General features: G+C 36.9%; 2 protein-coding genes and 1 non-coding gene across 3 annotated transcripts; 2 read left to right on the top strand and 1 right to left on the bottom strand.

Annotated features, from left to right (window-relative positions):
• The first annotated feature begins 3830 nt into the window (after positions 1-3830).
• Positions 3831-7585, top strand: LOC101305002 (probable serine/threonine-protein kinase Cx32, chloroplastic-like). Its single transcript, XM_004288021.1, has 6 exons — positions 3831-4022; positions 5323-5582; positions 5862-6012; positions 6100-6233; positions 6709-6832; positions 7094-7585. Exons 1-6 carry the CDS (start codon positions 3974-3976, stop codon positions 7411-7413), a joined length of 1038 nt encoding a protein of 345 aa, XP_004288069.1. The 5' UTR covers positions 3831-3973; the 3' UTR covers positions 7414-7585.
• A 389-nt stretch (positions 7586-7974) lies between these two features.
• LOC101304807 lies at positions 7975-9121 on the bottom strand. The gene is made up of 2 exons (XR_183722.1): positions 8718-9121; positions 7975-8444 (listed from the first exon to the last, which is right to left on the bottom strand). It is a non-coding gene; the product is annotated as an uncharacterized LOC101304807 (transcript).
• Positions 9122-11938: 2817 nt separating this feature from the next.
• LOC101297590 (probable serine/threonine-protein kinase Cx32, chloroplastic-like) lies at positions 11939-14848 on the top strand. Its single transcript, XM_004289189.1, has 6 exons — positions 11939-12509; positions 12608-12930; positions 13192-13327; positions 13411-13547; positions 13998-14121; positions 14231-14848. Exons 1-6 carry the CDS (start codon positions 11939-11941, stop codon positions 14596-14598), a joined length of 1659 nt encoding a protein of 552 aa, XP_004289237.1. The 3' UTR covers positions 14599-14848.
• Positions 14849-15697: the final 849 nt, after the last annotated feature.

The raw sequence follows: 15697 nt of genomic DNA, 5'->3' as shown, positions 1-15697 counted from the left end.
CTCAATATCGTATTTTGTTAACCAATCCTTTAAGTGCAGCTGCTCGTGAATGTATATGGTTGACATCCATTACTATTCATAATCGAGGAAAAAATTATTTAAGTTCTACCACTTAAAAACTTACTTTTTTTTTTAATGAAGATAATGTTGCTTGTATTGAGCAGATGAAGCAATGTTATATTAATGGTGATAATACAAAGCATATATCTCCTAAGTTTTTCTATAATCAACAACAACATATGCTCCACAAAATTCAAGTAAATCAGAGTTATGTCTGAGGAGAGTTAGGCATAATTATTTACAAAATCATTGCCTAGAGAATAGGGATACATATGAAAAATATGTTAGAAGCATTGATATTCTTAAGTTATCTAAGCTCCCATGTGCAGACATAAGGAGTAGTCTAGCATGTAGACAGGCATGTCTAATCAGCAAGATTCAACAGCGCTTAGACCGGACATAACCGCCAGACTTCCACATGCTAAGCCCATCGACAACAAGACAGTAACAACTAACAACAACTCTGACATCCCGCTAGCCGCCTCCCAAATGGCACCAAAACGCACTTCACCAAGAAGGCTCAAAGGCTCGGTTGGAACATAAACTAGACATCAGTCCCACATCAGAGAAGAGGAAAGGTTTCAGATACCTCTCACCTACAAATGGTAACTCTCTTCATTTACTACGCATTTACGACTTACCTGACCGTTATTCTGTCAACATATATACATTGAACTGACTTAGGCATCGGAGATAAGGTTAGTATTAATACCCACTGGCTAATACCCATTTATAAAATGTTGGGTTTAGGTAATTACCCATCCACTTTAAATGGGTAAAACTCATACCCACACCCATTACCCATTTCTATTAAAAGGGGCTGTTATTTGTGCTGTCTTTTTTAGCCAATAATTTTGTGTCTTTATTTAGATATTTATTTTAGGTTTTTAGACCCAAGAAAGAGAAATTTTTAGGTTGGTTTCTTTTAGTCTCCCACTTTCACTTCACAACTATTATTTGATCAAAATCAAATCACAACATTGATAAATTTGTTTTTCAACGACAATTTAAATACTCAAAATTACAATAAATAAAGAGCTTCTTAATATACTCAAACGAGACCTATACTAAAACAAAGGAGAAAAACGTGTTCTAGCTGCTCTCCCTCTACGTGTATTAGTATCATCCGTTTGATGTGGAGTAAATTCAACATCAGTATCATGGCAAGACTCCTCATCAACATCAATATCATCCTCTAATGTGCTAGGAGCATCTCGTAACTCACTCCACAACCAATCCCAACCACACATCGATGCCTCTAATGTGTTTGAATGAAGTCGGTTCCGATGTGGGCTCACAATCCGGCCACCAGTACTAAATGCTGACTCTGAGGCAACTGTAGATACTGGAATGACTAAAATGCTAATAGAGCTCATGCTGCTCAGTACATACCAAACAGTAACGAAGTGAAACAATAGCAGAGCACTAATAGAGTATTATTAAATATAAAACAAACAAGTAGTAGGTGAGTCTATATAACAATACCCTCTTGTAGCATTCTACTAAAATGTACGATTCCATCTTGTGAAAGCTCTCAGCATCTAACAAAACATTTTACACAGCTATTTATAAAGACAAATTTGGTTACCACAGATTTTAATCAAAATGTATGAGGACAGTAACAAAACTAATACTTGAATGTTCAACATTCTGCAGTCTATGAATTTCTATGACATCTGACATCGATACCAATAGCTGAATAATTTCACTATTATTAAAACTGAATACTAAAATCAGAAAAAATATCCGACAGTAAGAGATGCAGGCACAAATTAGATGGAAAAGAGTCGATTTGATTGCAACTTTGCTCGTTAATAATAGCATATGAAAATTCTCTTGTTTTCCTTCAGAATACTTCAACCATTGTAAACTTCGTCATACGTATAAGTAATCAATGCAACTGGACACCAAATCTCATCCTTAAGGTTTATATGTACTTTCAAAAGAATAAGAATACCATACAGGTTGGGAACATTTATCATATATGTTGCTGAAAGCAAAAACAAAGCAGTGAATACCACACTCTAAGAAACCATACTCAAGGACAACATGTATATGGATTTGAGTTATAAACTCAAAAATACCTGTAACTTACCAACAGTCCGAGCTAACAATATCTCTTGCATTAATCCAAGATGCAAGTATATACACATATATCTGTCATTTCTCTCTTTGTTGCTTGCAATAACACCAACAGGGACTCTCTCTCCCTTTCTGTAATCCAATGAAATTGAACAACCTGCTAACTCATCCTCTCAAACAAAGCTCAACCAACTTGTGACAAAAAAATTATCTACAATACATTGATAACTACAATACATTGACTTAAGGTGTATCCTGTAGGTGATCCATATGAATCTAATTGAGGGATAAAGCTACTCGACGTTAGGTTTCATAGAGACAGAATGAGTTAACTAATGGGGACCAAAAATCTGACTGAACCTTTCCACCATTGAAACTCATATAGAAAAATAGAAATCTAATATATCTTACTAGCAACACAATGAATACTTTAAAAATACTTGAACTGCTATGAAGCTCAACTATATAACAAGTGAAAAGGAATTGACCATGCCTGGTTACAACCATTTAATTAACGCACCTCTGTATGTAAACAATTCATAATCAACATTTCTAATGTACTTGTGACTAAACTACTAAATTTCACTTGCAAGCTACAGCCGTTGTAACGAGAAACATCTTCAATCTCACTATGGGTTTGACATCAAAAAAATTTACAGTCAGCAGAACACTAAATTAAGAAAGAAAGGGCATCCTAGTTTGGACTTGACTGTTCAAGCTCATCACAGAGGTCCATGAAACGAATTGAAACGAATTTCAAATATCAAATCATTGAAAATTGTAAACACAGAGCATGATAGGTTAGACACAGTAAACATACACTATCATAAGTTTCAATCTAACAAAACCATCTGCGCATCTCAAAGCTTCAATCTAACCCCATAGCCATACTAACCCAGAAATGATACAAGGATAAGGAGATCTGACATGAAAATTGAGCTTGGATCGGAGACTCGGAGAAGACGAGTTTGGGAACCAGAGAGAACGCCCGTGAGAACTGGGGTGATGGTGAGGGAAAAGAAGGGGAGAAGTGGTTGAGGGCTGGGTTCTGAGGAAGAAGAACAGGAGAGAACGAGGAACAGATTGTGGGTGGTATCTGGGTACCCACGGGTATTACCCGTACCCAGTTCATCACACCCATGTTTATTTTTTTTTTTTTTTTTTTTTTTAATACCATACTCACCCATTACTGAAAATGGGTATACGGTATACCCATTACCCAAAATTGAAATCCAATACATATTTTCAAATGCCGCCTAACACGGTCTTCCTCTTTGGCGCCACTTTGTATTGCTCTTGCTCTTAATAGTCGTATAAAAGTATGAAAAGGGGAATTTAGTAATTTAAAAGTTAACAGCATATGTTAATTAGATGGATGGTGGTACGGTCTTCCTCCTTGACGCCGTTTTGCTCTGAATAGTCGAATAAAAGTATGAAAGGGCAATTTAGTAATTTACAGGTTAACAGCATATGTTAGTTAAGATGGACGGTGATAAATATGACCTCAAAAATGTATCCAGTAGTAATTGTGTATTATAAGTTAATAGTTTATTAGACATAAGTGACATGACAGTTCTTGCTTTGATTGCCATATGCTGTGGTGGTTTTGGAAAGACAAACGAGTGTTTAGTCAAAGGTCAGCTAGGAACCATATTATTATGAAGTCCTCCCTGCACATGCGTTGACTCGAATTAATAGACTTTTGTGCTTCATCTCTTTTATCTGTAGATCTCTTTTATCTGTAGGTGGGGTGTGTAGAAAGGCACTTTAATCTTCTGGGTTTTAGAGAAAGTGAGCGCTCTTTCTATCTTAATCTCGACTTTCTTCTGGAATGAATGGCCGATCAACCTGGTCGAGAAGACAAGCAGTTGAACCTGCCTGTAAGTGATTGTTTTGCTTAATTCTTTTTGTTTTCTATCTTTTTCTTTCCCCAGGATTTATGTTATAATCGGATTCCAAGACGGAGTTGAACTTCTTTCACGTATTTTGATTCAGCTAGTTAAGCCTTTGTCTCGATTCAAGTTTAGGTTTGAGATGAATACCAGAGTTATCATTTCACTAATGGGTTTCTGGACCATTGTTGAAGATTAGTATGTTGGAATTATAGACTTGGATACCACTGTTAGAATTGGGAGAGTTAGAGTACGAACGGTGGGATAGTATTTACTATTTAGGAGCAGGAGCTTTTGTTTCGCTCCGTGTCTAAATTTCTTATTGATTGATTACAAACCCATACATGAAGAGTTGTCCACCGACCTGCTCTTTGTTGTTAATTATCAGTCACATAAATTGCGAACCTTTCTAGACATCTATACACCTTAACTAACTATATAATCATTCTGGACTTTACTATACTGATATGTATGCTGTAGACCAAGTCTGTACGTTCTTGTAGCAGAGTTAATAGTTATAGTAGCTGAGTTTGTAGGTAGTACCGCTCTTGTAGCAGCATTTAGGGTGTAGTTTGATAATGCAGTAGCCAACTGTCGTCAAATCCCTCCTCGAGAACGATTTCTCAAAACCAATTATTAAAAAGATGGATAGCATAACGTGGAATTGGGTCACCCCGATGAAGATATGAAGTATCTAGCTTACAGTAGAAATGGAGGAGGCGCAAAGATCGTCCGCAAATCCACTCTTAGCAACAGATGAAATTATTGAATTGGATGGTTCTGTTAGACGACTGTTCCAATGTCATGGACAACTTGAATTTAGAAAGAAAGACCAATGTGTTTAATTGGCAATTGGAGATGGTTACTTTGGCACAAAGGACGCTAGCCAGCTTATTGAATCGGTAAAGGATGGAACGGACTGAAGGAGACAGTTTTGGCAAGACGAAACAATGACCAGCTTATTGAATCGGTAAAGGATGGAACGGACTGAAGGAGACAGTTTTGGCAAGACGAAACAATGACCAGCTTATTGAATCGGCAAGATGGCTAGGAAAATTAGAAGCAAATAGAATGTGCCGTTCCTCCTAGGCCTTCTAACAACAAAGGTTTATCACACTTCAGATGTCAAATTGCAGTCCTAGATGTTTGAGAGTTCCCTTCCCATTGTCGATGTCATAGGATATTTCTCTTTATTTAGTATTCTTTTACTTTTGAACATCTTTCAAGTTTGATGTTTTCTTTTTAGTAAACATAACATTTGATTTCTTTAGGTTTTTCTATATCGCAGTGGGAACAGAGGTTCAAACGCAAGCAGGAAGAAGTCGACTTATGACAGCAGAAGCAGAAACAGAATCCAACTTGAAAGTTGTCCCTTATGCACATTTGAAAGATGCTACTAGGAATTTCAGCTCAGGCGTGGGTGGAAGTATGTTCAAGGGTTGGGTGAAGGAGGACAAGACGTTTGCACCTTCTCCTGTTGGCACTGGAATTGCCGTTGCTGTCAAGAGATTTACCCGTGCAAGTGAGGAAGACGACGAAAAGTGGGAGGTAGTACTGCGTGCTTTCAACTTGTTGCACATTTTTACTTCTTATGAGGAAAATGAATCGTTGATATGAAAGATCTAGTCATACATGAAGCATCAGCCTATTTTATGTCATGTTCCATGAAGATCAACTTGTGATTTATCATTCTTTAAAATCCTAGTGCAGTGAACTGTATCAATTTTTCGTGCCATATTTTGATTGCTACTCTCTGTGAATCCTATTTTCTGGTTCCTGATTTTTGAAGTTTAAATTATGTTCTGATCCTTCTATTTAATACTGCAGACCGAGTTGCTTTTAGAAAAGCCTCCTCATGAAAACCTTGTCAAGCTCTTGGGATACTGTGATGTGAAGAAGAAGAAGAAGAAGAAGAAGAAGTCATTCTTAGTTTATGAGTTTGTGCAGAATGGAAGCTTACCTAATCATCTTTTTAGAAGTATGAATCGAATATGCAAACAGTATAGAACTGAAATACAAGAGTTCTGCTTCTTCTCACCTCACATATTTATTGAATTGACTGTAGAATTTTTAAGGGAGCCACTAACTTGGGACAACAGACTCGATATAGCTATTGGAGCTGCAAAGGGTTTAAGTTTCTTGCACAGTTTGCAAATCATTCACAGAGATGTCAAACCGACAACAATAATGCTCGATGGGGTTTGTACTACCTATTCTTTTCTTCTTTCCATTAAATTTATCTCTCCCTCATAGTTTGTGCTATATCTTGTTAAACTCTAAGAGCATCTCCAACAGTATAGGGAAGCAAAAAGCACAATTTTCATTACATTTTCTGCTCCTACTCTAACAGATTCTCTATTATAAGATTTCATTATTCTTACCCAACATCCCTAAAATTATAGAGATTCCTGTAATTTAAGGAATGTAGTTGTCTCTCTCATCACATTCCCTATTTTAGGAATAGCGCTTAGGGAATCTATTGGAGCAAAATAACTGAATGTTTTCTTAAAATTGAAAAAAAAAAAAAAAATCCAAAATATAGAGAAGTTGTTGCAGTTGCAAAGAGAAAATAGTGGTAGAACTTAAATTAAATGATTTCATTATCTACATGCTGCTGACATTGATTAATGAACCCTCCTTTTTATGCTTTTCCCCCAAAAATTATATTCTGCAGAATTACAATACAAAAATTTCAAATTTTCACTTGGCAATAAAGAAGCCAGATGATGGACAGTTGTATATGTCAGCTCCGGTTTGCGGCACAGTGGGTTATATCGATCCCGAATATATGATAACAGGTAATTAATATAATACATACAGTGAAATTATTCTCATATTTATTTATATATGAGAACATATAATTATGTGTGTCTGGAAATATTTGTCTGTCTTAAATCTTACAGATTTGGTTTCCTGGGTTTGTAAAAAGGGATATAACCAGTATAGTTACCTATGATTTTCTACAATTCATCTTGTAAGCCATAATAAAAAAACACATTCATCTTTATATGTTTGGAGAAAAGTAAATAACATCAGCTGCTCTGTCCCACTATTAACAGGTCACTTATCTATAAAGAGCGATGTGTATAGCTTTGGTGTTGTGCTGCTTCAAATTCTGACAGGGTTAACGGCCTGCGATTATAGCCAACCTCAGGAACGACTTAGTCTGGTTGACTGGGCCATACCTCTTCTCTCTCATAAGACAAAGTTGCAAACTATAGCGGATGCAGATAAGCACCTTTATATTTCTCAGGAAGCAACGGAGACAGCAAAGCTTGCTCAAGAATGTCTAAACAGATGTCCTCAAGAGCGACCTTCCATGGAACAAGTTGTCAGGAAATTGGAACTCATTCGGACAAACCGAACCCCTAGGCAGTGATCTCTGCTCCTAGTTGTTCTTGTTATTTGTTATTTGAAATTCTGAATAATATATCTAGCAGACTGTCCTGACAAGACTACATATGACATGGGACTGAAAGATCTTTCAATTTCAATTACACAAGTCATGAACTGTATTTTGTTAATTATCTGTAAGAATGTTTGTTCCAACCAATCTCTTTTTTCTTTTCTTTTTTTTTTTGTTGTTCCAACCGATGTTTATTCAATGGTTACTCAATGCAGCAGATGAAGTAGTTATGATTCACGTCGTTCGCGTTACCCTCTCCGCACCCATTGACCTCTGCCTACAGAAATTTTGGATCTTAAGCAATACCAAAAAAAAAGCACCTAAATACGACTAAAGATGGTATTTTCCTGTAGCAAAAAGGGAAAGGAAACAGAAAGTTCATAACCATTTCCAAGTTTAGATCAAAGTTCAACACGAATGCCTGGAAGGGTATGCACATGTGTCTGTAGAACGTCACCTCCGATGGCATTAAAATCAAATTCCAGTACCACACATGATCAAAGGTATAGAACTACATGTTATACTTGTATGACAGTAAGATGAGAGCAGTAAGATACTCCAAAGGAGCTAGCATATGATAATAGCATAGTACCTTTTTCTATTGAAATATCTATGATAATCTACCATACACTCTTGCACGTTCTCTCTAGTTTTTGACAAAGAAACTTGACTGTAGAATTTCTTTCTGACTACATCCACATACCTTTATTAAATAGCATACACTATTTCCCCACTGCTATCAACATCTAGTTCAGATTCTGAATCTAAGTCATCCATATCATCGTCCATGTCAAAATTGTCATTCATGAATGGGCTAAGATTGTTGTGGATTCCAACTGCTGGTACAGTGGCCTCAACTGCATCAGAACTGCGAGCCAAGTTTTAGCATACATTCAGTAAACCACCATAAAATAGTGCGAAAGAGAAGTCTGATCTCTGGTTTATCAGCTGAAGCTTCAAGAAACCTTTTCTGGTGTCCTTGTACTCAGGACTGGACAATGAAACTGGTAAAAAGGAAACAGATTCATGTCACTTCTTTAGCTACTTTTGCACTTATGAAGCTAATTAAAGAAGCAATGTACAAAAAACAAGGTAATAGGTGCAGAACACAAAAATAGAGGATTAACTCTTAAATTTCCCTCGGGGCAGGTAGAAGCACTGAAAATTAGACCACAGTGAAAGAAAATAAAAAGAAAATAACTTGGGTGACTAGTTATAATAATTTATGGGTGACAAATCAAATTAAGCAAAAAGGCCAAGAAATAACACCACTTTACCAAAAATTAGCAGGAGAAAATGATCCAATCCAATCCTCAGTTGATGGGTAATGGGTTTTCAGAGCCGAATTCCAAAGTGAAAGAAACCCATTGAACTTCTTCTAAGATCAAAATCGAAGGGTATATGAGTGAGGAGTGTGAGGCTTTACTCTTGATCCTAGAACTGTAGGAGAGGCTTTGATCGATATAAGCAAGGTCATCATCAAGAGCATAAGTTGCTTCATCAATAGCAATTCTGGAAATTAAGAGGGTGCTCGATCTCCATGTGAAGTTGCCTCTTGAATGATAACAAGTCCCAACAGAATTAACAACCTCATCACTTTCATAGTTTCATTTGTTTCATCCTCACAGAGTATCTAACTCGATCGACAACCTCCTCTGGGTCGAACAACTAAACCAGTTCCAGTTTTCTGTTTATTTTCTTCTCCTTTTTTAAACAGTGGACCCCATAATCCGTAAAGTCCTACGTCACCTGGACTGCCTAGCCCTATCTTATTTCCGTCTAGGCCGGACGAATTATTTTTCTTTTCTAGTTTTTTTTCTTTCTTTTCTTATTAAATGGTACTCGGACCGTCAAGAATACAAATTTGCTCCCGTCTTTACTTCCTTGTTCTCATCCCCACCCTTCTAAAAAAAAATGACACACGTTTATTGTGTTAAATCCCTAACCATGGTTAATGACACAAATCTATAATAAATAAATTATACTATTTAATAACAAATTTAAATCAAACTGTTCCAAAAAGAAAACAATTTCGTGATTTCTCTGTACCAGTGCAATGACTCCCCCAATGAAGACCACCACCACCACAAGTCCACAACCAACACCAAGCTCGATCATCCTCCTCCTCCCCTCTTCCAACTTCCACAAACCCACCACCAAGGCCTCCGCAGCTCCCGTCGACGGGCCAAGTGGGTATTCTCCGGCGTCGCCGGGTTGGATGGCGGCGATTTTCACCGCCGGAGTTCTCACGGAGCAAGAAGGGTGGCGGGGACAAGTCCCATGTTTTTTTTCATGATTTTTCAAGTTGAAAGGATTAGTAGCGACGAGATTCTTTGCAGGGAACGTGGTGGAGACTGTGGATTTGTTGGGGAGAAAATGGAAGATAACAGGTTTGAGTTTTGTAGAAACTCATCGTCATTACGATCTTCGTCTAAATCATCAAGGAATGAAGACGGTGATGATGATGAAGATGATTAAATTTAGATGTTTTAGTTTCTTTTAATTTTCTAGAGTTTTGTAAATCTTTCCTTCCCAGAGCAAATTTGCTGAGTTTGAAGAAGTGGGTTTGAAGAAATGTTTGAATATATGTGCACACACTGTAAAAAAAATAAAAATAAAAATAATAATAATAATAATAATAATAATAATAATAATAATAATAATAATAATAATAATAATAATAATAATAATAATAATAATAATAATAATAATAATAATAATAATAATCGGTGTTTCAGTTTGAGAGCAAACTTGAATTAAAGTTTGTTATAAGAATTCACTAAAAAAATTATTATTATAGATTTGTGTTGTTAACTATGGTTAGAGTGATTAAACACAATAGACTTTAGATGGGTGGGGATAAAGGTGGAAAAGTAAGAGTGGAGAGCAAATTTGTATCGGCCTAGCCCTGCCACATTTCCGCCTAATCACATAAATTATTTTTCTTTCAAAAATAAATTAGGCTTTAGCCCACATAACCGTTCGTCGTGGCCGATGTGCCGAGAAGTTATTCCAAAATTGAATTTAGTATATATAAACAGTTATATTCATTATGTATCCTTTTTATTCCATGGTGATTTTTTATATTTATATTTTTTTTCATATAAATAAGATTAAGAAAACAAAGTTAAAAAGAAAATCCTCGGGCACAGCCAGTTCTTAGGCTTAGTTTGGTACAGCTTCGTTTTTAAAAAAATCAGCTTCTATCCGAACTTTTAGATTTTATAATGTTTGGTAAATGAAAGAAAAATAACTTTTGTAAAAAATTACAGATCACTGGCAGCAGCTTTTGGAAGCAACCTGACGGTTACTTTTAAAAGAAGCTGTCACTAAAAACACTAGAAATTAATAAATTTTATCTTGGCAACACTTTTAAAACTAATATTTACCAAACACAAAACTGTTTTAATTCTCAACTGATTATTTTTGCAGTACAACAGCAGAAGTTTTTTTTTTAAAGTTACAGCAATACCAAACTAGCCTTTGAGACTGGTAAATTGACTACACCTGAGGAGGAATGTGATACAACCACAAAGAAACGTCAGAAACAGAATGACCTAAATTCACTAATGTATCCGCTAGAAAATTAGCTTCTCTCCAAATATGTCTGAAGGAGACAGATCGGAACTGGTGAGATATGGTTTGGATATACTGGACCAGAACTTTGATACGCCATGGGCAATCCGTGCGGCCTTGAAGAACATCCATTAAGATTTTGGAATCACCTTCTATGGGTAGAGAGGAGTTGTGACTTGCTGTAAATGAAGAAGATTGACTAAGCTGGGGACACACAATGACCTCTTTTTTCTTGTAGCCGCAACTTCAATTGTTGCCCACCACTGTTTGAAGAAATTCTCAAAAGACAATATGAGGCGGATTCACACACACATTCAAAGATTCCAGATGCAACACGGCCCTGCCTCTCCTTCCTCTTACCAACATTACTATCCTTTCTATGACCTCTCCTCTTCAATTTCCACAAAAAGCAGATTTGCAGGAGACTTCATGGAACCTTAAGCAAGTCTTGACTAACCTGTATCTAATTCCTTATGCAAAGGAAACCTCTTTGTACTTTCTAAGAAATTCATTATTGTACTTAGACTCAGAAACTTACAAAGAAAATTTCAGGCATAGACCTGTACTTACAAAGTCTTTGATCATGTCTCTCATCTTAAATAATTTGGTCGGGCTTGTAGCTGGCCTTAACAAATAAAAAAAGTAGCTTGTAAGTAAATCAACGGAGTTTGAGAGAAAACTGCGTAAAACTATTTCTTGTAGGATAGAAAAATCACCTAGCAGCCTTTGGAGGTGTATTTGTAAGTAACTGATTCTGCTTACCTTTTTCTTTTCCTTTTGTTTTCTACTTTCCTATCTTTAAGGTTATAATCTTGTCACGTTTTCTCATGCAGCCAGTTAAGAAGTTACTGCTCTCCATACTATATGTTTGTCTTTATCGAAGTTCAGAACTGAAACAGATTCAAGTTTGTAAGAATCGGTAATGGTTATAGTAGGGGAGCTTGTAGGGGGTGCTGTTCTTGGAGCAGCATTTGGGGTGTTGTTTGATGTTGTCAAGAAAGCAGTTGACAAGCCTACTACCTTTAAATCCCTCCTTGAGAATATCAAGTTTTCACTGGAGTTTCTAAAGCCGGTGATTGAAAACATAGGTAAGCATAATGAAGAACTGATTCTCCCAGATGAAGAAATAGAGTATCTTATAACAGAAATGAAGCAGGGCGTAAAGCTTGTCCAGAAGTCATCAAAGGTCAGTAAGTGGAACTGCATGAAGTCTTATTACACGGATCAACTTATTGAATTGGATGCTTCTCTTAAAAGACTTTTCCAAATATTGATGGTACAAGGAGTAAGGGATGCAAAGGAGACCTTAATTTTGGCAAGAAAGAACACTAGCCAGCTTACTGAATCGGTAAAGGATGGAAAGGAGACCTTAGAATTGGCAAGAAAATACACTGAACAATCAGCAAGAGATGGGAAGGAGACCTTGGTTTTGGCTAGGAAAACTAGAAGGTTGCTCAAACAAATTGAACATATAGTGACTTGCACTTCTAAAGGTGACTTCTTCTCTTTTCTATTATTTTTTCTTTTCTTTGAATTTGAGTCTTAGCACTTATGTTTTTAAAATCCTGACCCCTTCTATTCCTGATGTCAGTGAAACATAAACATGTGTCCTCCACAGTGTTAGTTACACCAGCTAACCAACAAGTCACGGCCCACAGCAGGAACAAAATTTCCAATGCGAGCAGTAGGGCAGGAACAAGTCGAGTTTTGGAGGCATCCAACTTGATAGTCTACCAATTCTCCGAGTTGGCCAATGCTACAGAGAATTTCAAGTTTAGTAAGGGAGACTTTGCAGGGACTTTCAAGGGTTGGGTGGATGAGAATACACTTGTTCCGTCCAAGGTTGTCACTGGAATGACTGTTGCTGTCAAGAGATTGAACCAAGAAAGTGTCGAAGACCTTAAACAGTGGGAGGTAGTACTACTGCTTCAACTCTGGAACATTGTTGAACATCTCTTCTTGAATTATGAAAAAAAGGAAACATCTCAGCACATTCTATGTCATGTTTCATGTAGCATTGTGAACTATGATTCTTTAAAATCCTATGCATGGTGTCGTTTTAATATGCCATATTCTGATTTCTAAACTATGCATGTTTATCATATTTTTCTGAAGCATTACATTATCTTTTGAGGATAATTGATTATGTGTTACTTGTGCTATTTAATACTGCAGCTCTCAGTGAACTTCCTTGGAAGGCTTTCTCACCCCAACCTAGTCAAGCTATTGGGATACTGTCGAGACAAAAAGGAATTGCTCTTAGTTTATGAGTTCATGCCGAATGGAAGCTTATTTAATCGTCTGTCTGAAAGTACGAATCAGTAATGGAAACAGATGCATGGATTTGGAAATCCAAATTTACTGTGTTGACTGTAGAATTTCCACTTTGTGTAGGAAAACCTGATGAGGAACCGCTATGTTGGCACAAGAGACTAAAAATCGCTATTGGAGCTGCTAGAGTCTTGAGTTTGTTGCACATTTTACAAATTATACACAGAGATATCACACCCTCGAACATATTGCTTGATGAGGTACTATCTTTTCTCTGCTTTCCTTTCTACATGTTTGAATTTATGGTCTTAGACCACTATTGGAATTTGGTGAGGAAGCGTTTGGTAGTAGTAGGTTAGGGCAATTTGTTTAGAACAAAATCTTTAGGAGCAAGAAGTTTAGGATTTGCTGGAATTTGGACAAATATGAGGAGGGAAAGAAGGCAATTTCTGAAACTTATAATTGTATTGCTTCTTAGGTTAGTTGCCTAACTTGTTTCTACTTTCTTTCATGATGTCAAACTGCATTTAACATTCAATACTGCCTCTTGATAGTTATGTGCTATATTTCGCTAATTTTCTGTAGATATAGGACAATGGTATTAACGACCGGGTTGTTTCCTACCTGTAGATATACTGCCTCTTGAGTGACATGACATTCTGTTATGATTTTGCCTTCATATGTTATGATTTTCCCTTTATATTCTGCAGGACTACAATACAAAAATCATGGATTTTTCCTTGTCAGAATGGGCGCCAGCTGAAGGAAAGTTGCATGTGTCAACAAAAATTTGTGGCACAATGGGTTACATTGATCCTGAATACTTGAGAACAGGTAACGATATCCGTATCAAATATTGAAACTGCTATGTAAACTCGTCTTTGTTTTTTGTTGATGATGAAGTAAACTAGACCAACTTGTTATGTCATACCGTAAATTACAGGTCATTTGTCTGTGAAGAGTGATGTGTATAGCTTCGGCGTTGTGCTGCTTGAGATGCTGACAGGGTTAAAGACAATCGATTTTGACCGCCCTAAGGAACAAATCAAACTGGTTGATTGGGCTACACCACTTCTTTGTGATGAAACAAAGTTGCAAACCATCATGGATGAGCAGATCAAGGGACAATGTTCCTCCCGGGAAGCATTACAGACAGGAGAGCTTGCACTAAGATGTTTACAAACAGATCCTGAAAGACGACCTTCCATGAAAGAAGTTGTGGAGGAATTAGAACACGTCCGGGGATTGAAGGAAGAACCAACCCCGTCCGAGCTTACCACCATACAGTCTTCTTCTACATCTCCACAATGATCTTTATTTTATGTTTTGAATGATATCTCTAGAAGCCTATATATCTCTGTTTCTCACTCCTCGACCTGCATTCTCGTCCGCAACTGTGCCAAGGTTCCGACTGAGGGCAGAAAACAAAGAGATGTCGTATATTCCGACTGAGGAACTAAAGAAGTACAGGGTACAGGTAGAGGAGGGGGTAGAGCTCGTGACAGACGAGCTGAAGTCCGAGTACACCAACAAATTCATTCATTTGGAGAAGAGTCTAGGGAGACAATACAACCGTTTGAGAGGAATACATCCTTTTAGATGGAATACAGGAAAATGTGGCAGTTCTTGTGGAAGTAGAACAACGTCCATGAGGGATTCTGTTATTTGTAACGATTTGAATCTTTCATTCAGACAATGAATGATTCTGGTCATTAGGGACTCCATCTGAATCCCCATCAATCCAAACAAAAGAAAACCCTTTGCTTTCCTTATAGTTGCTAGTTGCTACAATAAAACATCCCGAGTTGCGACCAGTTGGATCATCATTTTCATAGCTTCTACTCTTCATTCCAAAGTGATGTATTTTCTTGAGTGGATTTTACATCATTTTGTACCTGAATTTAGTTCCTCAATTCTCTATTATTTTTTCCATTACAAGTTTATAAAGGTATACTACATATATATTGACAGTTGACACTAACATCCATACAACAGCCGTACAAAGTTATCTATCATAGACCTTTGATGCAATCAGCAACTTCCCGATTTCTCTGTCTGGTTTCTAAGAATAAGCCAACAAGGGATGAGTTTTCTGTCTGCAGTCTGCACTGATAAAAGAGTTGGGAGACTCGGGTTTCCTTAAAGTAGCTAAAAAGCTGGTTGTAGGGCATCTATTGGAGGTGTTTTCAGTCTTGTATATTCTTTCTCTTATAGTAAATTACACACCTAACAGAAACGGACGAGTGCCAAGGTCTTGCAGTCTTGGTATTATTGCCACTTGCCAGCCTAGATTAAAAATTGCAAACAAATGCTTAAACTTGCTGCATATTTCATATTTGATTGCTTCAACAGCTGTGCTAACAGCTGCCTGCAGAAGTTTTAGATCTTAAGCAATAACTAATCAAGCACT

The sequence above is a fragment of the Fragaria vesca genome, linkage group LG1 (genome assembly GCF_000184155.1).
Source record: "Fragaria vesca subsp. vesca linkage group LG1, FraVesHawaii_1.0, whole genome shotgun sequence".
Classification (NCBI taxonomy): domain Eukaryota; kingdom Viridiplantae; phylum Streptophyta; class Magnoliopsida; order Rosales; family Rosaceae; genus Fragaria; species Fragaria vesca.
The sequence above is the reverse complement of the archived record's forward strand: the minus strand, read 5'-3'. Positions and strand labels throughout refer to the sequence as shown.